This window comes from Erpetoichthys calabaricus, chromosome 4, assembly GCF_900747795.2.
Source record: "Erpetoichthys calabaricus chromosome 4, fErpCal1.3, whole genome shotgun sequence".
Lineage (NCBI taxonomy): Eukaryota > Metazoa > Chordata > Cladistia > Polypteriformes > Polypteridae > Erpetoichthys > Erpetoichthys calabaricus.
In genome coordinates this window covers 33,044,697-33,072,267 of record NC_041397.2, presented here as the reverse complement: position 1 = coordinate 33,072,267, position 27,571 = coordinate 33,044,697, and the positions used below count along the sequence as shown (strand labels likewise).

The 27,571-nt window shown below is 40.1% G+C and overlaps 1 protein-coding gene across 1 annotated transcript in view; it reads left to right on the top strand.

Moving 5' to 3' along the window:
- The window catches only part of kl (klotho), a 105,720-nt gene that overhangs the window by 48,139 nt on the left and 30,010 nt on the right, over positions 1–27,571 (top strand). Inside the window, exon 4 of the mRNA XM_028799314.2 lies at positions 23,088–24,174. Within this exon, the coding sequence (XP_028655147.1) occupies positions 23,088–24,174 (1,087 nt within the window). The remainder of the gene's footprint in view (positions 1–23,087; positions 24,175–27,571) is intronic.

Here is a 27,571-nt window from a genome sequence, read left to right as displayed (position 1 = left end):
TTACTGTACTAATTCCTCTCATAATTTTAATCACTTCAGTCTCGTCCACTCTTAATCTCTGTTTGCTTAAACTCAAAGAGTTAAACTCCTTCAGCCTCTTCTTATAGCTGATACCTCTCAGTGCCAGAATCAGCCTATTCACTCATCTCTGGACTTTTTCTAGCATTGCTATGTGTGTGTTATATAATTTATGTATAACCTCCCTTGTCTTGTACTCTGCACATCATGATATTAACCTAATATCCTGTTAGCTTTCTCGACAGCTTCTGTACATTGTCTTGAGATAGTGACGTGTCCACTATGGCTCCTAGATCCTTCTCATAAGACATACTGTCAAATTTTAAACCTTGCATTGTGTATTCACATCTACCATTTCAACTTACAAATACTCTGCATTACATTTCATCTGACTCTACATCATCTGCCTTCCCACATACAGACTTAGCCAGCTTATCGATTATATTCTTGTCCAGATTGTTTATGATATTAAAAAGGGCAGCAACCCAAGCACTGATCCCTGAGGGATACCACAGCAATGTCACCCATTTCTGAAAATATTCACCTCACCATAACCCTTTGCTTCCTGTGTTATGAGCCACTTTTATAGGCACCTACTGTACACACTGCGCCTTGAATCCCCACTTGTTCTAGTTTGAACAACTAACGGTTCATGTGGGATCTTATGAAAAGCCTTCTGAAAATCAAGATAATTAATAACATTTGCACCTCTCTGATTGTATCCTTTTGTTACTTCCTCATAGAATTCCAGCATATGAGCGAAACATTATCTTCCTCGTCCTAACCCATGTGACTATTTGCTAATGCTCTTGTTCTTTCCATGTGATGCTGAATTTTCTCCTTAGCAATTCCTTACTTGGGATGAATATTAAGCCTACTGGCCTTTAGTTACTTGGATCTGTCTGAGCTCCCTTTTTATATAATTGAATAATATTTTCTATTTTCCAGTCCTTAGGAATTTCCCAAGTGTACAGTGACTTTTGAAAAATATATGTCAAGGGTTTATATCTGCAGTCTCTCACTTGAGGATGAATCGTATCTTGTCCTAGAGATTTGTTGGATTTCAGTTTATTTAATCCATGCAGCATTAAATAAAAATAAAATTAAAAAATAAATAAAAAAACATTTATTCCTCCTAACAAATGCTATTCTGTCAAGAGTGATGCTCCATAGGAGCAAAAAAGGAAAAAAAACAGTTGTCTGTAAAACAAAAGGCAACCCAAACATACAAGTCTAAATGCAAATATTCAAAGCATGGTCAAAAATATAGCAATAAGGTCAAAAATGCAAAGGATCACAAAAGCACAGAACTGTACAAAGAAACACTCACCAAACTCCCAAGCACATTTGAAATAAACGGCCAGGATCTGTGGTAGACCCCATATAGGATCAGTAGGCAGAGAGCTGTTCCTGACGACAATTGGCAGGTGGTCACACCTCTTGGGGGAATCAACCACAACATACGTGGAACACCACCTAGGCATTGAAACATAAACACAATCACTAGCAAATAAAAATAAATAAAATTAATACATACAAAAGAATCAAAAATGAACAAAGATGACATACAGTATAACATGAATTTGAACCCCAGCCAGAAAACTTGGGCTGATATATAACACACTGCTTCAAAGGCTGGCATTGTGGGGAATATTTATTATGTTTTCGTACCATATAAATAAACAGTGTTTGGGAGCCGTCAACAGTGCTGTTCATTGACTACGTATCAGATTGCATACTGCTACAATAAACAGTACACTAAATAGAGTGCAGTGTGTTTCACTTGCCAAAAAATTGTGCATGGGCAGACTTGGCTAATTTTACTACACAATCATGTGGCGACCCATCACAGACACATCTGCAACCCAATATGGGTCTCAACTCATAGTTCAAGAAACACTCCTTAAATGGATATGTCAATGTCTTTTAAATTGGTGGATTGGGTGGGTCGTCTATGCAGAGAAGCAACGACTATACTTTGAGATCTTCCTGAATGTCTGCACTCCTCATACTAGTCTTGTTAGATAGGAGGAGGAGGTGTGAAAACATTCTGGAGGAGCTCAAAGTAGGGCTGCTCTCCCCCACATCGAAAGAAGCCAGTTGATTTGGCTCGGGCATCTGATTAGGGTGCCTCCAGGATGCCTCTCTGTGTAAGTGTTTTGGGTATGTCATACCTGGAGGAGACCTTGGGGCAGACTCGTGACATATTGGAGAGATTAGATAGATAGATAGATAGATAGATAGATAGATAGATAGATAGATAGATAGATAGATAGATAGATAGACACCCTTTGGTCTGAACACATACCAGAGTGACTAAAATGGAGGAAAATTAAAAAGAAAGAAAACTTCTGACTTGGCAGTCCCAGTGAGGTATTATGCTGGCATATTCTTGTTGGTATAAAGGAGCCTCAGTAATGTTTCTTGACACACTTCTGCTGAATGATTGGTAAGCTGAAAGTCCTCAGTGTTAGTGTGTCAGAGAGAGGATGTGCAGTTTTGTTCATAATGTCACTCAGTTTTGTTTTAATTCTGTCCTTTGCTACTAACTCCAGAGGGTCCAGAGTGTCTCCCATAACTGAGTCTGCTCTTTTAATAAGCTTGTTAATTCAGTGGGCCTCTCTTGAAGTGATGTTACCAGCTCCTCACACCACAGGGTAGAATACAGAGCTGTAGAAGACGTGAAGGGTGTCAGTCAGTACTCACGTTAAAGGAACACAGCCTCTAAAAAAAAAAAAAAAAAAAAAATCATTAAAAATGATATCTCCCAGTTGGCCTGGGAATGCCTTAGTATCCCCCTGGAGAAGTTGGAGGAGGGATTGGTGGAGAAAAGGGACATCTGGCCATCTTTGCTTAGTCTGATGATCTGCAGTCCGGACTGGATGAGTTGTAGTAAATGGATGGGTTGATGGATGTAGGATTACTGGGCCATGATGATTGCTGTTGTCCTTAAGTATGCATGATGCTGTTAGGATAAAAATGTACTCTACTGTATCCTATGGAAGTTTATTTTACATTTCACCCCTTGATTTTTAACCATTCTTTAAGCTGGACGTTTATGGGGACTTTTATGGCTTTTATTTTAATAAACAGAGTTACAAGCAAGGAGGCTGAAAATGGATTTCTGTAACGCTTGTTTGATTTTAAAGACAGTAAACTGGGCGTTCATGTGAGACTACAACACATCTGCCAAATAAACCTGGGATTTACATAAGTAGTTCTCATGGACTATGCAGAAAATTACATGCTGGAGTTTTGAAGTATTTCCAAATTAAATAAAGGTACATAGGTTCATGTTCTCAAGAATCAGAAAAAAATTCTAATAAAAAGCAGGGCAATAAACTTTGTTTTCTGTCTTGAATCAAAGGATTCACTGAAAGAGTAGAAAATAATTTACTAACATTTTTAAAAATGTTAATTTAAATTTCGAATTGCACTGCAAGGTCAGTCTTACTGAACGTTCCTGGCATTCCATTTATTTAACATTGTGATTAACTTGGAGATTTCTGTGTTTCTCAGAACACCTTAGTCTACATGAAGAGCTTTACGTCAAGGAGGGTGATGGTGTTTCAGACATCTTCAACGACTCTCATTTACAGTGACAGCATTATCTGAAGTCCTGTTACTCACATAATATACAATAAGATTGTCCAGTTCAGGGTCTGGGGGCCCGGACCCTATTAGAGCAGCATGGGACCGAAGACCGTGTATAAGGCCCACTCAGACATGGCACCCTTACACACTGGGCGGTTTGGAAGCACACTTGTTCTCAAATGTTTGCTGTAAGACTTTCTCTTTTGCAGCTCTTTTATTTAAGATTTCATCCTTATTCCTTGAAGTTTGTTTGAGAAACCCAAGCCCTGGTTGGCCACTCTGTCGCGCCTGTTGTTTACAATAAGTGCATGTTTAATCAAAAAATAAGCCCGGATAGAAAAAAATGAGAATTGCACATCTTGCAGCCAACTTGACAGTACTATCAATATTAGTCACAGGATCAGAAGCTTCAGAAGTGGGTGGACTGTACTCATTCGTAAAAGTTCAGCCAAGTTACACAAATAGCACAGTCAGGCATTTTTCACTTGGAGTCTGAAAAAGTAAAGCAAAGATCACAGTTTCGTTCACTTTGCTCTGACAGACTGCCAAGCACAACAAAGTTAATAAACAAAATGCAGACACATCTTCAATAAAAGAAGTTATTAATTAAAGTCCTTTTCCTCCTATTGCTGCATTTGTTGAATATTAAATTCTAATGTCAGAGCTCTTCATGGCTGACCCATAAACTTGGCTGGTCTGTAGCTTTCTGGACCATAAAATCTGTGACTGAAGTCCACTCAGGCAATCCCACAGCTCACCAGCTCACCAGCTCCTCTCCCAGAGGACATGTCTTTTTTTTTTTTTTTTTATCGTACCACAGTGTTATCTTGCGTTGAGTGCACCAGGTAGCCAGAAGACGTCAAAACAGCATCTCCAGTGAGGCTGGACGAACAGCGCATAGTGCTACCATCTGACATACCCCGGGTTTGAATCCTCAGGGCGAATTCCCACACTGTAACAAAGGGCTGCTGGAGAAGTCAAGTAAAGCTAACAATGTGGATTTTTGCAAATTTCTGAGGAATTAAAGTCTTCGTAAATCTGTTGCTCTTTACCTTTGGGAACCCTTAAGGGCCACCATATATGGCGCCTATCTGACAGAATTGTTTCGGCCTATTTGTGATAAAGCTCAGCGACAAAGGTCTGCTGCAAACCAATTATTTTACTGCTGATTTTACAGTGTTGTTTATATTCTTAATGTGAGGTTGCCAAACCAGCTTATTAAAGAACACGTAACAGAAAATTCAATAAAAGGCAAAAAGTGTCATTATGATTTTGTCTACTTTAAACCAATTGAGTTTCCTAAAAGGGGCGGCACGGTGGCGCAGTGGGTAGCGTTGCTGCCTCGCAGTTAGGAGACCCGGGTTCGCATGTTCTCCCCGTGTCTGTGTGGGTTTCCTCCAGGTGCTCCGGTTTCCTCCCATAGTCCAAAGACATGCAGGTTAGGTGCATTGGCGATTCTAAATTGTCCCTAGTGTGTGTGCTTGGTGTGTATGTGTGCGTGCCCTGCGGTGGGCTGGCGCCCTGCCTGGGGTTTGTTTCCTGCCTTGCGCCCTGTGTTGGCTGGGATTGGCTCCAGCAGACCCCTGTGACCCTGTAGTTAGGATATAGCAGGTTGGATAATGGATGGATGGAGTTTCCTAAAATAACAACGGTCATGTGCCAGGGCTCTGGAGTCGGAGTTGGCAAAAATGTACCGACTCCTAATAAATTTAAATTGTAATGAAGAAAAAAATACAGCAAGTTCAAATGTCCCATGTCACAAACAACAGTCCTAATGAAGTACTTCTCTGATGTAAGAATAAAGAAGCCCAGTGCATAGTTGTGTTACTGCTAGTGTGAAGTTCAGCTGAGCCATTATACAACCTGACATTCACATATTGTAATCTGGATTATGGTACATTGCAAAAAGTGTTTTCATTTTATTTCAGATATAATGTTTTTAACAAGTTCATTTGAGGGTAAACAGATGTAATGATGCAGGTGGAGGTGTGTGCTGTGGCCTGATGTGTGTTCAGGGGTTCTTGTCTTTTGTTTAAACTGGCCAATACGGTAGAGAGTCAGCTTCCTAGCCAGTAGTTCTGTGGTTAAATGACGTGTATGTTGCCTTCCTTCAATCAACATGGAAAATAAATTAGTATATTAAATACCGAGGAGTCAGGGAGTCGGAGTCGAAGGATTTACGTATTTACCGACTCCACAGCCCTAGTCTTGTCTGCCCCTTCTTATAAATTTGTTATGTGTTGAGATCAGAATTTAACCTGTCATCAATGGATGCCCCTAGATACGAGTAGTACTCCACCGTGTCCAATGTCCAACTGATGTTAAGTGGGAGGTGGGGAGCACTTAAAGCCTACAGCCATACCCTTGGTCTTAGAGACAGTGAGCTGTAAAAAGGACAATCGCACCATTGAACAAAGTCATCAGCAACTGGTCCAGGGCTTCCCTTCTCATCGTGCAGAAGACTCACAATGACTGAGTCTGCTACAAATTTGAGTCTATGTCTGTCCTGTTTCCAACTCCTGCAGTCATTTGTATGCAAGATAAACAGAAGAGGAGACTGAAAGCAGCCTTGAGGTGATCACAAAAGATAAACAGCCATTAACACTCACCATTTGTGTTCTGTTAGTTAAGAATTCCAGATTCCATCCCTCCAAGTCAGGGTCCAAACAGAATTGATCAGTCAGTTTGTCACCTAAAATGTTGGCCTGGACTGGATTAAAAGCTGACATGAAATCTAAAAACAGCAATCTAGAGCTCATGCAGCAAATTCAGAAGTATTGCTGGGGTTTCCTCCACCCCACTCTGTATACAGACTGGTGCAGGTCCTAGAAAGCCCTGACTTTTGTTAAGTAGTTACGACCCCAGTTATATCAGAAACTTTATTATCAGACTAAAACTTTTTCTTGGCCATCACTACAAACTTACATGGGTTACGTAACATAAGAGAAGTCATTTTTGGATAGCTTACTGTATATTTCTTTTACCTTTTCTGTTGACCTGTATCCTAATTCTTCTTTGCAACAATTCATTAGTTTTCAAGGATTGTTATCACCAGAAGGTTATCCACAGAACCCATCCATTTTAACATGACTTGTTGATATGGACATTATAGTGAATTGTAGCTTGCCTTACATTATATGTGCATTCACTTAGACATACATTATATACGGTATCTGTCATGTGTGCACTAAATGTTTGTGGGGTTCTGTTGATAACTTTTTGGAAACAAAATTTGATTAAATGATAGTGTTATGGTTATTAAGACTAGATACTCTATTAATAATGAAGCATTTGAGTGTAGTCTTCCATTACACTGTCTCAATGCTTTCCAACCACAACCCAAATTTATCAAGTATCTCAGAGGAGGAAATGGCCGTAGTGGGCTCAAAAATCTCAGAGCGCCACAAACTTGGTCCTTAAACTTAAGAGCAGGAGTTAAAACCTTTATCAGTTTTTCTTGAGAAGCCATACACTGTCATCTGAGATTAAAGTGTTGGTAACATTGTGTGTTTCAGTGACAGGGAAAATGTAGCTTTGCAATAGCAATTAATTACTAGGTCACAACAAAGCATTTCACAAATTATGCACCAAACTTTGAACGCCCTGACAATGTGTGTATACATTTGCCTAAGATTACATGCAAGGAAATGTTAAAGCAAACTGCATTCATGCAAATTGGCAGACATAAAGATGATTGTGCCAAGTATGGATGAGCATGTATATGATAATCTCAAGTGATACCACAGTATTAATACATAGGTGCTCTTTGATGCAGACTGTATTGTAGTAGCCAGCATATTACCGTAAAGATATGTAGGGCTGGATGGGCAATCGACAGCAAAATGTCACAGAGGTACACTAAGCTCTGGATTCAATAAACCCATGGAACATTACACATTACTAGCCAGAAAGGTTCAAGAAGAAGGCAGAGATTCCTGGGCCGTTGGATAAATTGAGTCCCGCAGAACATAAATGGGGATTTTGGAAAGAGAGAGAGAGAGACATGGCATTCAACTCTGGATGATGATCAGGAGCAGTGCAAGAGTGAATGCAAATTCAGTGCAGAAAAAGCCATGACTAGTTTCAGTATAACTGTTACTTTACAAGGCATTTCCCTTATGCCATAACAGAGGGGAAGTGATTCTTCTGGAAGTATGGCTGCGGATCATTCACTGTTAAATAGTCTCACCCATTATCGAGTGTGGGCATCTTGGTGTTTGTTACAATATTATTCATGACTAGCTATTCCCATCGTAGTAGTGAAACAGGACAGTGAGGAAGGCCCTGCTCGGCTCACTACTCCTGACGTCATGCTTCCCCCTCCCCTCGGCCCGCAGCCTCTGTCTCCGATTAGCGTGAATATATCACTCCTGCGAGCGAACTGTGATTCTTAGCACGATGAGAGAAGTCGCAAAATCAACTGAAATGTTCAAGCAAATTCTCGAAAAAAAACCCTGATCTAAATCGGTTAAGTAGTTCTCTCGTTCGATAGCTAAGCGGATGTAAGATATGCCCTGAGGCTGGGGTGTGAGTGAAATAGGGCCCCCTGATTGTGACAGATCAAAATTATTTTTACAGAAAATATTTATAGTTGCATTTCCTTTTTAAGAAAAAATCTGACTGGAGTTCAAACAACAAAAAAATGTTGATGCTTAACATTCCACCCCACTTATAATGGCTGACACAATCTGTAAGCCGGGTTTTAAAATGATGTCCTTAAGTTGTACATTTATATTGACCTTTTGTGTGTGTGTGTGTGTGTGTGAGATTCACCAAATAATAGTGCATACAGCTACACATCTTATGTGAATAAAGTCAAGTTTATAAAGTATAAAAGCGGAAAGGATGTCTCCTGACCCCTATAACCATTACAGCCCAAGACTGGGGGTGCACATTGACAATTTAAGAAGATTAACCGCTGGGTCACAAGTGTGGAGGAGAAGAGCAGCATGGACAGAACAAAGTGTGCCGCCAATAAAATTACTTTTAAAAATAGTATCAAGTACCCTCACTAATGTCAGAAATGATTCATGTTGTACTGTGCTTGATCTTGTTGTGAGGGTAAGTCAATAATTATCTGCACTTTTGTGATAAGTTTGTTCGGATTGGCTGTACAGCTATTCCTGGAAACTTGGTTTGACTCTGGTCACAGTGGTAAAGTTTCAGCTTTGATCAATGAGATCCTTCAGTTGTTTTCTAGGAGTAAACACCGTCACTCCACTCTCAGTTTGCACCAAAGAAGTGCAGCAAGAAGTGATCCACTTTTTAGGAGCTGACGGTGTACCAGAGGCTGATGCCCTCATTGGTTTGTTCACATCAGACATGGATGGTATCCCACTCATTCTACATTCTTAACACTTATCTGACCATTTTTAAACTTCTCAATCCTTTTGTAAATACTTGTCTTCATATTGTACATGAAGCCATCTCTAGACATCAGCTCCTAAAAGGCAGATCACTAATAAAGAAACATTATCACTGTGACCAAATATGCACCATGTTTCCACATGTATGTGCAGCAAACCCAAACAATATTACTGGAGTGACTATTGCCTTAGTCTCATACTTCAGTTTTTACTCAGGTTTATAAAGTGCCTTATAGTGATATGTTTAATGAAGTGTAGGGATGAGATGTTTGGTTGAAGCTTGTGTTTTCTGAAGCATACTGTGTTGCTACAAAAAATGCCAAACCTTGAATCGTTACCACTGATGATGACTAAAGCTTTGAGTGTGACTAATACTTCAGGAAAACTCTGACTGCTTCAAAGTGTTGTGCTACACCACAAGCTATACAAGGAATTGTGAAACTACCAGTTGTATTTTATACAGAGATGATATTGAATTAAATATGGAGTCCAGAAGTGGACAAATGTGATCAAGAATGTGGGAATATTTCGATCTGCTATCTGTCAGTAAGGTAAATATAATACCATGCTATTCTTTGTCATTAATAATGCAGGCTACTTCAGGCACATTCCCTACACCATCTTATATGTGCCCTGTTCCATAAGCACACACCCTAAACTCCGTTTGCCCCTTAGTACTCCAGAAACAGTGTTGCGAAAAGGTTATATCTTTCACATTGTCTCACAGCAAAACTCCCCTCACATTAAAAGTTGTCACATAGGTATGAATCAGTGGTGGAGGATTATTGTTTTTAATGGCAATACATTGTATCTTTAGATCAACACATTTAAACATTTCTTTATTGTAAATAAATGTCATACATAATAACATGTACATTGAGTGTAGCATTTTAATAACTGTATAATTACCATGAAAGCCAAATGAGCACACAGATTGTTCTTGGGATTTAGCGCACCTGCTAGATTGAAACTATGCAGTCAACAAGGGCTGGCACTTCCTCTGCTGTCTTCAGCAGGATATCTTCAGCTGCTGGCTGCTATGATTTCTAATAACCACCAGATGTCACTATTTTTGAGGCTCTGAACCTCAGGATCTTTTTCAGGCACAATCTCCTAGTGGCCTAAAAAGCCTCATAGGGCTTTGCCTGCCCATCACTAGTGAATACTATCGTGTTGGTGCTGTGAGTCAAGAGTCCTGGGTTCAGATCCCTGCTGGAGGAATGCTTGTGTGGAGTTTTTGTCTGTACGAGTTTCTCTCTGGATTTTGCTGTTTGCCTGCCAGATCCCCAGAATGCGCATGTTAAGGTTAGTTGGTGACTGTAAATTGGCCCAGCCTGTTATGATTAATTGTTAATTTCAGTTGCAGAAACAATTCTGTACTTGTCCTGCACTTCTGTGTTCATTTTGAAGTGTCTTTACTTTTTAATGTAATATTTTTTGTTATTCGAGTGCCGCCATTCTGTGTTCCAAAAAGCTTTCTGTTGTTAGTAACGATGACTGATTGCTGAGAACCAGAACTTGCACCATCATCACCATAATGGCAGAGGCACAAATAGATGGTATGCAGAATATGTGTTACAGAGGAGCCCCTGACCAGTAGGAGGCTACAAGAATATCCATATGCATAGGCCCATCTGTGAGGGGCAAGGGGAAGGTGCCCCCCCTAGATGAAGGTCCATACTGGCTGCCTTTGAATCTATATGTTACTACAGGCTATAAAGGCCACATTTAGAGAGTAGATAAAAATGACTCACTTCCAGTTTTGGCTTATCCAATTTTGTTGATTGACTGCAAATTAATTTTGCAAGTGATTCAGATTTGATATGACTGCGTGTTGAAATATATCCTAAATCTGCAAAATTAATAAAAATAAATCAGTCAGACAGAAGCAACCTAATAAACAACCAAGAAAACCAGTGACATGCTGACTTCAAATCAGTTATAGTAGCAGGTGTCTGCAAATGTGTCAGGTTGCAAATACTGTGCTTTGAGTGAATAATCATTTTCAGATCTGCACATAGAAACCAACCTGAAGACATACGAGAAGACCCATGACCAAGATCTGGAGGAGGTTAAAGTAAAATAGTCGTTTGATAATATCAGAATATTGAGGGATTCATTTAATTATGGCAACATCTGACAGCAAGACCCTGTCAGTAAACTACACGCTTGAGGCATGAAATTGGAGAAATGCAATTGGGCTACATTGGCAGATTTTTTTTTCCTTTTTTTGCATTTCACTGTTCTCTAAAAAATTGAAATTGTATTACATGAGTCAGAAAAACAAAAAAAAAAAACAGTTTAGCAGCAATACAAATAAAACAATGTGTGGTGGGTGTCTATTTTACCCACTAGCATAAAGGGTAGCCTATGGTGATGGTGACAGAATAACCATTATCTTATTATGCAACCCAATAAATTGAAAATATATAAACTGGGTTAAAGACTCTGAAATAAACTGACTACCCTAATATAATCACAAAATTTAACAAAATTGAAGTATCTCTTATATATATTTCTGTTCTAGTTCGTCCTGCTTCCACTTCAAAACCGGTCCTGCCCATACACAGCTGACACGGCTTTTCTCGATTCCTATTCGTTCTCTTCCAAACCCTTCCCCATGCTGCCTGTGGCCTCCAATACACTTTGCTATTTTCGTTATACTGCAACGGTTGTTTCCTAAGTCTTTCTTATAAAATGAATGACAATTCATTCTCTGTTGACGGGTTTTTGTACAACGTCATCTCTATTCCGGGGTCCGGCAACTGCCTGTTCCTATCAGTGGGTTATTTCTTGACACAAACGGTTGATGAAGGCAATGCACTCTCACTACGACAGAGGGCAGTAGATGTCGTTGCATCACATTGGGACAGATTTGGAGACGTTCTTCCTGTTGTTCTTTCCAACGCAAATTGAGTTATCACAACAAGTCAGGAGTACTATCAATACATGGCAACATCTGGCGTTTATGGTGGTGAAGCTGAAATTCAAGCTCTTTCAGAGATTCTCCATGCTACCATTGTCATTTACTTCAAACACGACCCCAACATCACGCCTTGCATTTACAATTCTGGAAATACTCTCTTCATTTACCTTCTGTACTCAGGACAACTGGACAATGGCCACTATGAAGCCCTCCTACCGATTCCGATCATGTCTCCACAGCGGCATAGTCTGATAATACCAACACATCAGTCCTCAGTCATTCTCCTCTTCCCCAAAACACTACAGTTTCGTTTACTGTTAAAACCTTCCTCTGCGACATTTGTAGTAAACCTTTCAAAACAAAATCCAGCCTTGCCAAACACAAGAAAATTCACTGCAACGACAAATTGTTTCAGTATCACACTTGCCCAAAACGTTTCACAATGCAAAACTATCTTCACAAACACAAAATTTCACTCCGCTGAAAAATTACCTGACTCCCACTCCAGTAACACATTCTTCCAGTGCGATTCCTGCAACAAAACTTTTCAAACTGAAACCTCACTTGCTAAACACAAATAAAAGGCATTCTTCCCAAAAACCATATGAGTGCCAGAAATGCAATAAGAAGTTCACTACACAGGATTGTCTGACCAAACACAACAAAACTTATTCACAACTCTTGCAATGCAACATCTGCAAAGCAACGTTTCCAGACCAACGCAGTCTCAGCAGACATACACAGAATCCTCTTCCCGTTACCACAGGTACTTCTTCACCTCATTCCTGTCTTCCCGTTCAAGAGTACAACATTGGGACTCCAGACCAGCAGTGCAAACACTGTCATGCACTATACTGGCCTGCTGAGCGTAATACATCCAACAAGTACTCAAGGTGCTACCACAATGGTAAAGCAGCTTTACCACCTTTGCGGGAGCCACCTGTGTCTTTACAACAGCTTCTTACACAGCAAACATCAGAAGCTAAAAATTATCGTGAACACATTTGAGAATACAACTCTTCTCTAGCGTTTGCTTCCATGGGTGCACAGATAACTCAACCTTCTGGCCACGGACCATACTGTTTTAAAATACACTAACAAATTTATCACCAGATCTCTCCACTATACGCTAACAATTCTACCTCTCCAGGATATGGACAGTTGTATGTTTTTGACACAGCGCAAGCTACTGAAGTACGCTTGCGAAATAAAGCAAACTCTGCTTGCAGCGAAAATTTACTTCTCCAGCTAGATTCTGTGCTCAGAACCATCAACCCCTTTGCTTAATCATACAAACACATGCATGAAATCGCTCAGTCCAATCCAACAGCATCTGTACGAATGGTTTTCAAGGAAAACCCTAGGCAGGATTTACAACGATACAATGCCTTGACATGTCACACCGATGTTGCAGCAATTTTCGTCGGAGAAGATGGCGAACCACCTGCTGAAAAGGACATTTGCATCTATCCCATAGGCAACTCCTGTAAACAGATTTTCGCGCTCAATATGAATTGCGATCCTATGGTTTACCCACTTTTATTCCCTTATGGAGACATTGACTGGCACAAAGATTTACAACATGTTCCTAATAAAAGCACCGGCAAGCGAATAAGGCTTACTCAATGCCAATTTTACGTGTACAGATTAGCAATGAGGAATAAATTTAGTATTTTGCACTCCAGCGGCAAACTATTCCAACAGTACGTCGTAGATGCGTATGTTAAAACAGAGGGAGCGCGTCTCAACTATTTTTAGATTACATCAACAAGATCTGCGCATGGAACTATCAGACACACTGCAAGCAAACACTGAAAATAACAACGTACGTGTAGGCAAAATGATCATATTACCGTCCACATTTCCAGGATGTCCAAGATACATGCAACAAAACTATCAGGATGCCATGGCCATAGTACGTAAATTCGGAAAGCCTGATTTATTTATCACTTTCACATGTAATCCTGCTTGGCCAGAAATTCTACATGCACTGTCGGATACCCAAAGACCGGCGCACAGACCTGATAACAGTCTTCAGCCACGGTCAGTTGTACGTGGCTTTTTCTAGGGTTATATCTTTCGACTCATTATCTGACTTCTCCACCAAAACACTTATGCACAACTGCGTCTTTCAAGAAGTATTTATTTCTTCTTAATTTCTGAATTCCTTTCTTACCGTTTTCCGTTCCTATTCTTACACCGCCATATACTACGGCAGGTGTCGGCTAGTAATAATAATTTTAAGTATTTACACATGATTCACATTTACTGTTTCCTTGGCAAAGTATGCACATAAGATAATATCACCATCCAGTCAGTGCATGAAATCAAAGAATATTTTTCCAGTGCCTAGTGTGAAGAGTAAAATCTATCAAGTCATGACGGTGGTGAACGAGAATGATATTTTGTAGAGTTTTAATTCACATTTTACTGTAAGCCTTTTTAAGAGATGCTTACGCCTTGGATTAAAATCAGCCGTTAGCAATACAGTGAAAGTTGCAGTCCGGTTGCTTTATTGATTATGTTTATTTTCACACATCTGTATCTCCTGTGCAACATCAATTTGATAATTATTACTATTGCTGCTGTAAAGATAAGATAGGAATTTATTAATCCCCAAAGGGAAATTTGGGTGTTCCAGCAGCTCACAGCAAAATTAAAATAAGCACATATAGATTAAATAACTAAAACATCTAATAAAATATATAAGATGAAACAGACAAGATAAATAAAAAACATAAAATACCAAAAGTAGTGATGTATTACCAATCCATAGTAATACATACAATGTAGTATCAAAGTGTTATAATATATGCAATAAATGTGATACATAGGATGACCAGTAACCATGTATAAAGTGTCTAGTGATGGATAAAGTACCAATGATTATAAGAGTCTGGTATCCCATACATATAATTCATGAAGTAATCCAGTAAAGGGTCCATGAATTAAAGCCCAGAGTTGTATAGTCTGAGAGCAGCAGGAAGACTGACCTGTGAAAAGTTTCCCTCCTGCAGCAGGGGAGGAGTAGTCTGCTGCTCACTGCACTCTTTTGGCCTTGCAGCAATTTATGGAGTGGATGGGAGGGGATCTTCATAGTTAAAAACACCTTTGCCAGCATTCTCCTCTCTGCTATCACCACCACAGTCTCCAGTTTCACCCTGAGGACTCACCTCGCCTTTCTGATGGTCTTGTTCAGTATGTTAGTATCCTTGGCTGTGATACTGCTGCCCTAATACACCACAGCATAAAATATGGCACTTAACACCACAGACTCACAGAAAGTCCTCAGCAGCAGGGCTCTCACACCAAATGACCTCGGCCTCCTCAAAAAATAGAGTTGTCTCTGGTCCTTCTTGTAAAAAGAATATCCACATTCTGCTCCAGACCCAGCTTATCATACAGGTAAACATCCAGGTACTTGTAGTTTTTAACTATCTCGATTTCCTCACTCTGGCTGATGACAGGAGCTAGAGAAGACTTCTTCTTCTGAAAGGCCACCACAAGCTCCGTTGTTTTCTTGGGGTTTAGCTGGAGATGGTTGTGATGACACCATTCCACAAAGCTACTCACCAGGTTTCTGCATTCTTCCTCCTTCCCTTCACTAATACATCCAACAACTTTTGAAGGTGCTGTGTCTTGGAATCATACCTGAAATCTGAGGTAATAAAAGTGAAAAAGAATGGAGCAAGGACAGTCCCCTGTAGTGCACCCATGCAGCTAATCGCTTTCTCCAACACACAGTTCCCTAACCTCAAGTACTGTGGCCTGTAAGTCAGATCAGGGCAGTTTCAGCCTGTGCTCCACACAACTTGAACCTCAATAAGTGAGGCTGGATGGTATTAAAGGTGCTAGAAAAGTAAAAAGAATAGGACTCTCGTACTCCCAGCCCTCTCCAGGAGAGAGTTGGTTCTGTGCAGCAGATAAACTACAACATCTTCCTCTTCCACATGCTGACGATATGCAAACTGTAGGGGGTCCAACCATGTTTTAAAGTGACCAAGAACCAGCCTCTCCATTGTTTTTATCAGGTGTGAAGTCAGTGTCACAGATCTATAATCATTCAGTTCTTTGGGATTCTTGATTTTTGGCAAGAATTCTGTAGTCTCAAGCTGACATTGTATACTGTATGTGTTACAAGACACCACAAATCTCATCAGTACAGGCCTTTAGTACTTTGGCACTGACTCCATCAGGGCCTGCCACTTTTCCTGCATGCAAATTTTGTTCTCACTTCATCTGTAATAATAAACTGTAGATTTGGGGTTGAGATGTGAGACAATGGGAGGAGGTAGTTATCTGGCAATTGTGAAGGACACAGAGAAAGGGTATTTGCAAGTGCTCTCCCATTAAACCTATTAAAGAAGGCGTTCAACTCATTTGCCCTCCTCTAAGTTCATTCATCTTGCTGACGTCAGGGCAGTTTTTACTTTGTCACCGTCCCCATCCCATTCCAAACCTCTTTAACCTTACCCTCCTGAAGATTGCTCTCCATCTTCATTCTATAGTGCTCTTTGCCCTCCTTAATTCTAAACTTTAGTTCCCTCTGCACAGTCCTCAGATGGTCCCAACCACCATCCTTAAAGGCCCTCTTCTTTTCCTTTAACAGGTCCTTTAGGTCACCTATGACCCAGGGTTTGCTGTTTGCAAAGCAATGCGCAGTATTAGATGGCACAATATTGCCCACACAGAAATTTACATAATCAGGTATACAGTCCGTGACATTGTCAATCTCCTCAGCATGGAGTTCACAAAGAATATCCCAGGTAGCTGTTCTAAAACAATCCTTCAGCTCATTCACAGCCTCCATTGACCACTTCTTTACCGTCTTGGTGACAACAGGTTGCCTCAGTAACAACGGCTTATACAGAGGCCTCAAGTGAACCATAATGGGATCAGAGTTTCCAAATTTGGGTAATGCTATGGAGCAATATGCATCACTGACATCACTATACGGTAAATCAGTCTTATTATTCCTGGTGGGACAGCTGATATACTGCCTGAAAGTGGGCAGGATGCCCAAAAGGTTGGCATGATTAAAATCCCCAGAAAAAAACAAACAGGACTTGTGGATGGCAAGTCTGTACTCCCCCCACCACACTGTGAATTGTTTTACATGCAGAGATAGCAGCAGCTGACGGCAGAACGTACACTACTATCACAACAATGTGAGAAAACTCTCTGGGCAGACATGCCGACTGCTAATAGCTCAATGTCTGGACAACCCAGATGCTCGTTTAAAGTCATATGATTTTGGTGACACCACTTACAGTTCACAAAGATCACCAGACCACCCTCCCCATCCTGTTTTCCCCCACTGTCTGTTATTTCGGTCAGCTGTAAGTACATGGAAGCCCTCAATGTTAACATTTAGTATCAGGAATCAGTTCATGTAACCACTTCTTTGTTAAGTACTGTTGTGATGTGAAATTTTGCATATAAGTTGATAAATATTTTGTATGTCTTTATTTGTAACTTAGGCAAAACTAAGTCAGGAAAGTGAATTTTACGACAGAGTTGTTTCTCTGCTAGAGTCTCTCTCTCAGTTCACCCCCACACAAAGCCAGGTTGCCCAACTGCCAAGCTTTACCTCAGCAAATGGTTTTGTGGGTTTGTCAGGTGTGAAGATGTTCTGTTCTCCCATTGGTCTGAAGTATGGCTGTTTGGGACTGGCTTTTATCAGAAGCCTTTAAGTACCATGACGTCCTATTGGCTCTAGGGGTTGGATAGAGAATCTATAAATTTGCTTGCTTAACCCCACTCTCTCTTTTACCAAACTGCTGAATTACCATCTCACACCATGAACTGAAAAAGACAACACAATAAAGCGCACAGCTCGGCAGCCATATTGAGACAGGCATGCGGCCTGTTCTGAAGAAAGCAGACAACAAAATGATGCCTTAACTAGAGACATTTTAAGTAACTAACAAGTCTGTGTGCCACCTGAAACTACATATCACCATTTTATCAGGTTGTATGGTTGCCAATGTTAAAATGTACTTTGCATAGCATATTGTTATTATTTATGAATACAGTGGAACCTCGGTTTGCGAGTAACTTGGTTTATGAGTGTTTTTCAAGACGAGCTAAAATTTTTAATAAATTTTGACTTGATAAACGAGCGAGGTCTTGCAGTATGAGTAGTATGTATACGCTTTGTCTGCTGAGCATCAAGTGATCACAACTAAGCTGATGGTTCATCTCTCTCGCTGCAGGGTTGTGGGCAATTATCTCCTATTCTCCATTTCAGTCGGCGTGCCTCACTCATATAGTCAACATCCATACGAGCGTATACTGTTTACTACAGCATTGTGACTGTGTGTGTGTGTGTGTGCGCGTGTGTGCTGTGACGTGCGAGTCCTTGTCTTGCACCCCAAAACACGAAGCTGAGTCTCGGTACTTTAGCAACACCAGCTCTATTCAGCTTGAAACAGCAACAGCACGGTTATTTATTGTAGCAGGATCTGCCACTCTCCTATACACAAACACAGCAGTCAGGCAGGGTCGTGGCCAAGTAGTACTGTGCCCTGCGCATTTATAATGTTCCTTGTATCACCCATTATAGCATGTCCGCAATCTTTTCGGATTCGCTTTTATGGCGAACTGTTACAGCGCTGGGAGACTGCGATTGCTTTGGGACGCTCTTTCGTGTGTCGTCCCGTTGGGTGGAATCCCACAAGAGTTTAGAAACTCACTCACACCAGCCATGATTCTTGTCAAAGGTAAAGTGCAGGTTAATTTGTTTTATGTATTTTTACTTTATATTTTGTATTAATCATTTTTATGTGAATAGTTTTGGGTTGTGGAACGAATCATCTGAGTTTCCATTATTTCTTATGGAGAAATTCACTTTAATATATGAGTGCTTTGGACTGCGAGCACGTTTCCAGAACAATATATGCTCGCAAAACGAGGTTCCACTGTATTATCAATAATACATTATTTAAATTGTAACTTAACTCCTGCTTGTCTTTTACTACACCTAATTGCCTGAGGTTATAGATGTAGGAGGGAAGGCGTGGAGAAGTTATATACTATAATACCTTATAAATAGTGACATGTCTGGGATATTTGAGGCATTCTGACAAAGGCTACATATTAATAATACAAAAGGGGAAAGTAGAGCAAAATATTACTCTACAAAGACAAAACAAGCACATAAAACTACTTTGCCAATAGTCCCTCTGACTCTTTGTTAACACTGTTAATGCATCCATTTTGTTTGTGACAGATCTTACATTACCCATTACCACAGATGGTACTGAGGGTTTGCAGCATCTCTTTTTTCCCCTGTCACTTTGGTCCAGCTCTGCTACCCCTGAAAGGCTTTCGAACCTCCGACGGAATGATGGGTCTCTGGTCCGCAGGCAGTGATGCTCTCCGCAGCACAAGCAGCTGAGCCTGACTGTAAACAAAGCCGCATGGCGGCTATATATATATATATATATATATACTGTATATAGTCCCAATACTATAGTTTTGCCAATAATATTACTTCAGTAAATAAAAACACACATAACAAAGTAACTAAAATAAGAAGGCACAATGGAGTTGCTGTAACAGGCTGCTACTGCTATGGCACCATCATAAAAAAAATCCACAAAATTTTGAATTATTGTCTGTGGTGTAGCCTATAATTTTTTGCCCCCTCCACATCCCTCAACGTTTATGTCAAGTTGGCGCCCATGTCTGTATGTATAGTTTTTGACTCCTATGAATATTTTACCTTATCAAATGCATGCAGAAAGGGTGGCCAAAAACAGGTATCTCATATGCCTTGAAAACAGTTGGTTGCACCCCTGAAAGATATAAAAGCTGGCACTCTGGACCTTATGGTGTCCAAGATTGTGGCTACTGAGGTGAATCTTTCTGTTGTCTAAATCAACTTTTTTGTGCTTTCAGTGTGTCTTTTGATAACATTTTTGGTTTTCATATTTTTCTTTGATGACTGATTTTTTAGTATTTTCTGGCAATGGCTCTGCTGTATATTGGCAACAGTACTTCCTGCTTGTTTCCTGGTCCGATTCATCTTTTGTTCTCGACTTTCCCAGCCTTGACAGAGCATGGTTTGCACTTTGATGGACTGGCACCTCCAGCAGCCAGCCTTACATCCAGTCGTTCCAACATAGGATTAAATTCTCACAATACTCAGCTGAATTAACTCTTTCAGGGTGGATGTCGACTTTTGTCAAAATGAGGGGTTGATGGTGGTAAGAAGTCGAAATGAGTGGTTGATGGTGGTAATCAACTGTAAACAGTAACAAAACCTTCCGTTATGTTTTAGTTGGATTCTTTTTACTACAAGGAAAGTTAGTTTCATTGATTTGACCGAGATTCCCTGCGCTCACGAGAGTAGCGAGTAGGAAACAATGGCAATAATGGCATTGGTATTTTACATTATACATTGATAGTATAGTTGACATGATGAACTCATCATTAGATATGGGGGTCTTGCCTGACTGTCTTAAGACTGTAGTTGTCAGACCCCTGCTCAAGAAAAATAATCTAAATTTCTTGACAAGTTTCAGTCAGGTTTTAGAAGAAATCACAGAACAGAAACTGCACTGGTTAAAGTAGTAAATGACTTGCTGGGTTAATGTGGACAGAAGCCATATATCTGTTCTTGTTCTCTTAGACTTGAATGCAGCATTTGACACCATTGATCACAAGATTCTTATAAATTGCCTTAGACAATGGGTGGGCCTCTCCGGCAACATCTTAAATTGGATTCAGTCTTACTTAACAGGTAGAAAATTCTTTTTTAGTTGTGGTGATTGTACACCAGAGAAACATGAGATTTTATGTGTTGTACCACAAGGTTCTATTCTTGGTGCTCTGCTCGTTTCGATTTAAATGCTTCCCTTAGATCAAATGATCTCAAACCACAAGGTGAGCTACCACAGCTACAGTATGCAGATGACATACAGCTGTATTTATTGATGGTGCCGGATGACCCTGATGCTCTTGGCCCTTTGATCACGTGTCTTACTTGTATTTCTGAATGGATGACCAGTAACTTTCTCAAACTAAATAAGAAGAAAAAAGAAAATTTAGTGATTGGCAAAAATGGATATAGTGAGGGTATTAGAAATAACCTTGATCCCTTATGCTTAAAAGTCAAGTTAGGGGTAAAGAATTTAGGGGTAACTATGGACTCTGAACTAAATTTTAAATCACATATTGATTAAATTATTAGGACTGCATTTTTTCAACTTAAGGAATATTGCTAAAGTTAGACCTCTTATAACTTTACAAGATGTGGAAAAATTAGTTCACGCTTCTGTTTTCAGTCGACTAGATTACTGTAATGCTCTCCTTATAGGACGACCTAAGAAAGACATCAATCAGGTATAGTTAGTGCAGAAAGCAGCAGCAAGAATCTTAACTAGAAAAAGAAAATCTGAGCACATTTCATCAGTCTTAGCATCATTACCCATGTCATTTAGAGTTAACTTTAAAATACTACTGATGGTTTACAAAGCCTTAAATCTCACTCCATCCTATATTATGGAATGTCTGTTCCCTTCGTAACTTCAGATCTTCAAATGAAGGCCTGCTTATAATTCCAGGAGCCAACATGAAAAGAAGTGGTGAGGTGGCCTATTGCTGTTATGCACCTAAAATATGGAATACTTTACTAATAGAAATTCACCAGGCTAATACTGTACATCAATTAACAAAAAACTGCTAAAACCCCATTATTTTAAAATGGCTTTTTCTTAGCTACATTTTAGTTGTATCCCTATTAGACTACAGGAGCACTGAATTATCATTTTCTTTTGGGTTCTGCAATTCCATACTAATCACTACTATTCTCTGCTGTCTTTTCTGGTTCTTCTATGGTGGTGATCTGTGCCACCACCACCTGATCAAGGCACCATGCTACCCCCCGCATTTATGGATTGAATGGCGGGCGTCCCAGATGTCCACATGACCATCATCATCAAATTCTTCCATGTGAATCCTGAAAACCACGACAACTGATTTAGAACATCTTGGTTAGGCCCAGTGGGGGCTGTAAGAACCTTTGGCCTTGGAACCCCTGCAGATTTTGTTGTTTCTCTAGCCTAACAGGAATTTTGTTTTTTTTTTTTGTTTTCTGTCCTCCTGGCCATCTGACCTTACCTTTTCTTTGTTACATACTGTATAATATTATTGCCTAATTGTGTTTGTTTGTGTTTTATATTAACTTCCTTTTTATTTCATCTTGTAAAATACTTTGAGCTACTTTGTTTGTATGAAAATGTGCTATATAAATAAATATTGTTGTTGATTACATCTGGCGAGAGATCAAAGTGAATGCATAAAACATAATACTTTGAGGACGACATTTTGCATATTATCACTGAATTGGACTCTGACTTGTCAGACTCCAATTTTGATACAAGTGATCGAAAACGAATGTGAGGTACCAGCATTAGCTAATTGTGGTGCTGAACAGGTTTGTATAAGTGACGTGACTATGGTGACGATTGCCCGGGAGGACTGCCACTTACAATGACAAAAGCTACAAACCAGATTGTGATGCACTGTGTCCTCTGCCCCAGCACCCCGCCACTTGAAGACAGCCTGGCAGTCAGCCTGCTGCATGTTTCTAGTGAACTGGCTGCCACAGCACGGAGCAACGGACGTTTTATGTTGATTTTTGTGTGAAAACATTTCTTTGTGTGCTTTTCAGAAAACTGTGTTTTTTGGAGAAACAATATTCATCCCTCTAAGAGTTAAAAAGATTCCATAGATGAATGGATGATACTTTAGTGACTGAAAAAGTGGCAAATTAAGTGCTACATTTCTGAGCTTCATATTCTTTTGGATGTACCAAGCCACTTATACTAATACACTACTGTGTACAAGAAAGCACATTCTACCTTAAGAGTGTATTTAACCATTTTATTGCTAACCATACAATATTTTAATTAAAACGAAATAACAGAAGGCACTGAGGTGGTCAGGAACTGTGAAATGGAGCAGTAGCAGCTCTTTACATTTATGTTCCTTTTATTTTCACCCACTAGAATTTGAAAGAAAAATGAAATCATGAGTCATGTTAAAAATGACAAACATTTGTTTCTGAAAGTTTGCACTTGTCATTTCTTTAATGTAAATTATCATTGAAATTAAGCTTCAAAGTCATATTTGGTTCAATAATTTTGACTTTTTGGTAATTGTTCTTCATTCTACAGGTTGATTTTGCCCGTTCTCAATTTAATGACCCAAATGTTTATATCTGGGAGAACACCAGCACCATGCTTCTCAAGAAAGTAGACGGTGTGACAGCCCCAATGCGCAAGCCGCACTGCAGCGACTATGATGCCATTAAACAGCAGGTTTCCCAAGTGAGGAGGATGCATGTCACACATTTTAATTTCCTTCTCAACTGGACTGCCCTTGTCCCCAATGGGAATCTGTCACAGGCAAATTCAACTCTCTTCAGGTATTACCGGTGCTTTATAAGTGAACTTCTGAGAGCTAATGTGACTCCCATAGTGACCCTTTGGCATTGGACTGACAGTGACCCTGGGTGGCTGGGCATTAACAACGTGCAGCCATTTGCAGACTATGCAAGGCTCTGCTTCCAAAAGCTGGGAGATCTTGTCAAGTTTTGGATTACTCTGAATGAGCCAAACGTGAGGGACAGATCCTTTGACATGGGTCACACTCTCTTGAAGGCCCATGCGTTGGCTTGGCACGTTTATGACAAGGACTTTCGAGAAGAACAGAATGGGAAGATATCCATAACACTGCATGCAAACTGGATAGAGTCGGCCTACCCCTTCACTAGGAATGACGGTGAACCTGCCACAAGAGTACTTGAGTTCTTACTTGGTTGGTTTTCAGAGCCCATTTTTGGCAGTGGTGACTATCCCACTGTTATGAGGGATTGGGTTAAACAGAGAAACCATCTAGATCTATATAATCATCGTTTGCCATTTTTCACCAAAGAGGAGAAACAACTTGTGCACAAATCATTTGACTTTTTTGCACTGAGTCACTACACCACAGCACTGGTCTCTGAGGTGAAAAATGAGAAAGTCAGGTCCAATGACATCACAGAGGTGATCTATTTGTCTGATACTACGTGGCTAAAGTCCCCCAAAAACATGGCAGTGGTACCATGGGGGCTCCGAAAGGTCCTTAATTGGGTGAAATCCAAATATGAAAATGTACCTGTCTATATAATGGCTAATGGTATTGATGTGGAAAATGAGAAGATTGAGGATAAACTTCGGCTACACTATCATCACCAATATATCAATGAGGCTTTGAAAGGTAAGTGTGGATATGAAGGGGAGACAAAATAAAACAAAGCACCTCACTTAAGGTAAATGGTGAAAGCCAAGTGGCAGTTGGGGATGCTATCTTGTGTAAAGCTTTAAAAGGTAATTATTGAGGCACAATAAACCGTTATCTTCTCAATAACTGAAGACCACTATGGTGACTATGGGGTACATTACATAAAGTACACAGGTAAAACTTTGAGGATACTGTGACACTGTCTCCCTAATATAGCATCCAAAGAAAAGTGTTTCTTTATGACAAGTTAAAAAGAGATCCATACAGTAACAGGCAATACCAGGCTTTTGACATCTCCCAGGACACCTCCAGAATATCAAAAGTGATTATCTGCTATTCCACAGATTAGGCAATAATATACATAAAGAAGAGCTATGCAATACAATCAGCCTGCTGCCCCTTTGGCCTTCTCAGATAACCTTGACCTCCTGTCTGTCCAGTAAGGTGATACCAACTGCCACCCTCTTTACCAGGCTCTCCCTTTTTCCATACCATCCCTATTTCCTTTGCATTCTTCCACCTCCTATACCTCACACAGTGAGATAATTTTTCTTCTCATCTCTTTACTGACTCTCAATTACGTCAGAGGCAACTTGAGGACCTAGGGTACTGGGACACCTCCCAAATAGATCTAATATTGAGTTACATAGGGAGAAGGTACAAGTATTGAATGAGTGAAGTGCTGCTCAGATTCTTTGCACTTCTAACCCATAAACACTTCTTCTTCTTTCGGCTGCCTCCATTAGGGGTTGCCACAGCAGATCATCTGTCCACATATTGATTTGGCAAAATTTTACATCGGATGCCCTACCTGATGGGCTTGGGACCGACACGAGGAAACACACTGGTTTGTGCATCCCCTGTGGCTGGTCTAACCCATATACACTACATGGCCAAAAGGGTGTGCACACCCCTCCAAATTAAAGGGTTCCTGCATTTGAGCTGCACCCATTGTTAACAGTTGCATAAAATCCTGCAATTGCCATGCAGTCATCATTGACAAATGTTGGCAGTAGAATGGATCATACTGAAGGGATCAATTACATTAAATGTGGCGCCGTCATAGGATGTCACCTTTACCACAAGTCAGTACATGACATATCTGTTCTGCTAGGTCTGCCCCTGTCCACTGTAGCTGCTGTTATTGTGAAATGGTAGCCTCTAGGGCAGGGGTATCCATCTTTGGTCCTGGAGTGCTACTGTGCAAAAATGTGAAGTGAGGCAACCAATGACCAGCTAAGTTGGGACCTCGAACTGCAACCAATTCACTCCAGCAAGTGTCTTAATCAGAAAATGATTCTTGGTGGTACTTAAACCTGTTATTTAATTCCATGGCCTGTTGCTGCTCTGGCGGTACTGTGGCGCAGTGGTAGCGATGCTGCCTCCTTCAGAGTCAGAGTTACAAATATATGAACCCAAAGAGTCGCTTATTCACTATTCAACTGGCAGCATTCACATTGACTACTGGTTATGTTTCATATCTCATCCGCATTCTTTACACACAGATAAGTAAGGCACATATTTGGCTAAGAAAGAATGTTACATTTATAGTGGTGAGAGAGAGAGTGGAGAAAGCGTATGTGCTCCTCACCCTCCGTGTGTTCTAAATTTGCTGTTGCATTTCCACAATTCCCGCTCATTCAATACAAATAAAAGTATAGAGTCATGAACAAAAAACACGGATTTCAATTTTGACCTTAATTGAAATATTTAGTTGTTTTTAAAAGCTTTTGATTCTGATGCTTTAATAAATTTAATACAGACTGTCCAACAAAAGGATAACAAGAAAACCCTAATTTTATTTAAGGTCAAAATTTAGTTTTTAAATATTGGATTTTTTTTTTCTTAGCCTGATCCCATTTTTTTATAAAATTGAAAACCATTTATGGTCTTACTTTTAGTTGTAAATGAAGTCCATGCGCCTATCCTTCTCCACGAAAATCTCCATCACTTTCTTGTAAAAGTCTTCCTTATTTTCCTTTAGTTTTAAAAATCTTAATCTTGCATTTTGGCAGTCAGTTGGAACAAAAAATAAAAACCAACGGACCGCTGCAGTGCACTTGACTTTCTGATATCGCTAACTTATTGGCGCCTCTGCGTAGAAGAACAGCAGCAACGGGCACCTGTTGGGCTCACATGCGCCCCCCTCAGGGTAACACAGTACTGTCTGCCTCACTTTGTGCCTCTTCACTGCGGTTTTATGTCTGATCAGCAAGACTAAACATGTCACACACATTCATTAAAGATATTAGCCAGACTGTGGAAAGTCAGGGTGTATAATAAACGTGTCTGCAAACATTATATTGGCGACATACAAAGAGACAGCAACAGGTATGCGCCAATCAACCCAGTGTGTGATGGAGAGCACAGTCCGAGGTGAGGCTTGTCTCATTGCTGTTGTACCTCGTGTTTCTCCCCTGTATTTGAACAGGAAATGCGCCAATTCAGTGATTTTGACTATAAAAATTATCAAAGTTATTGGAATAATACAGAAAACAAATTCATAGCACAGACCGGTGGACATATTTATTTTATGTTATCATTATTCTTTTTTTTTTCTTTTCATGATGGTCCCTGACCTCAGTCATGGTGCCAGAGAAGTGCTGGACTTCCACTAAGTTCTGATCCAGCTGGTCCTGCACTGAAACTCCGAGACTCTTTTCTTCTTCTCGCATGCTACATTTGCTTTTATTATCATCTGCACTGTAATTAAAGTATTTCCACATGTTATTTTCTCACTTTCTACTTGCGCAAACATCTGTGCAAAACTCGCCATCATCAACCACATGTGCTTACTGCTTCAACCTGACGAGCCAAATGTTCTCAACAAACAAACAACGGTCCTTTAAGGAAGTTGTGCCGCATGACTCTAGTAAGCCCAAATTACAACAGCACCACATAGTGAACAGTGCAACGTAACTGAACACTCAGGGCGACCTACAAACATCCCCTGTGCACGACTGAACCAGACTGAAAGAAAATGCTATTGCCGTTTTTTTCGTTTTTACTCAATTTTCGCTCTCGTTTTAGTTCATTTATATATCACTAATTTTGATTTAGTTTTAGTTTCTCAGTTTGCCTTAATTTCAGTTCTCATTCTTGTAAAACAAAAAACAACATTTTTAGTTCTAGTTCTCGTTGTGAAAATATCACTGCTGTGGCTTACACAGAGCCCAGACCTCAGCCCTATTGGGCACCTTTATAATGAATTGGTAGGCCTATTGTGAGAAGGGTCTTCTCGTCCAACATCAGTACCTCACAAATGCTGTGGTCATATTTTTGGTCAGAAATGCCCACATCCACACTCCAAAATCTTATGGAAAACCTTCCCAGAAGAGTGGAGGCTGTTACAGCCACAAACTGGGCACCAGTT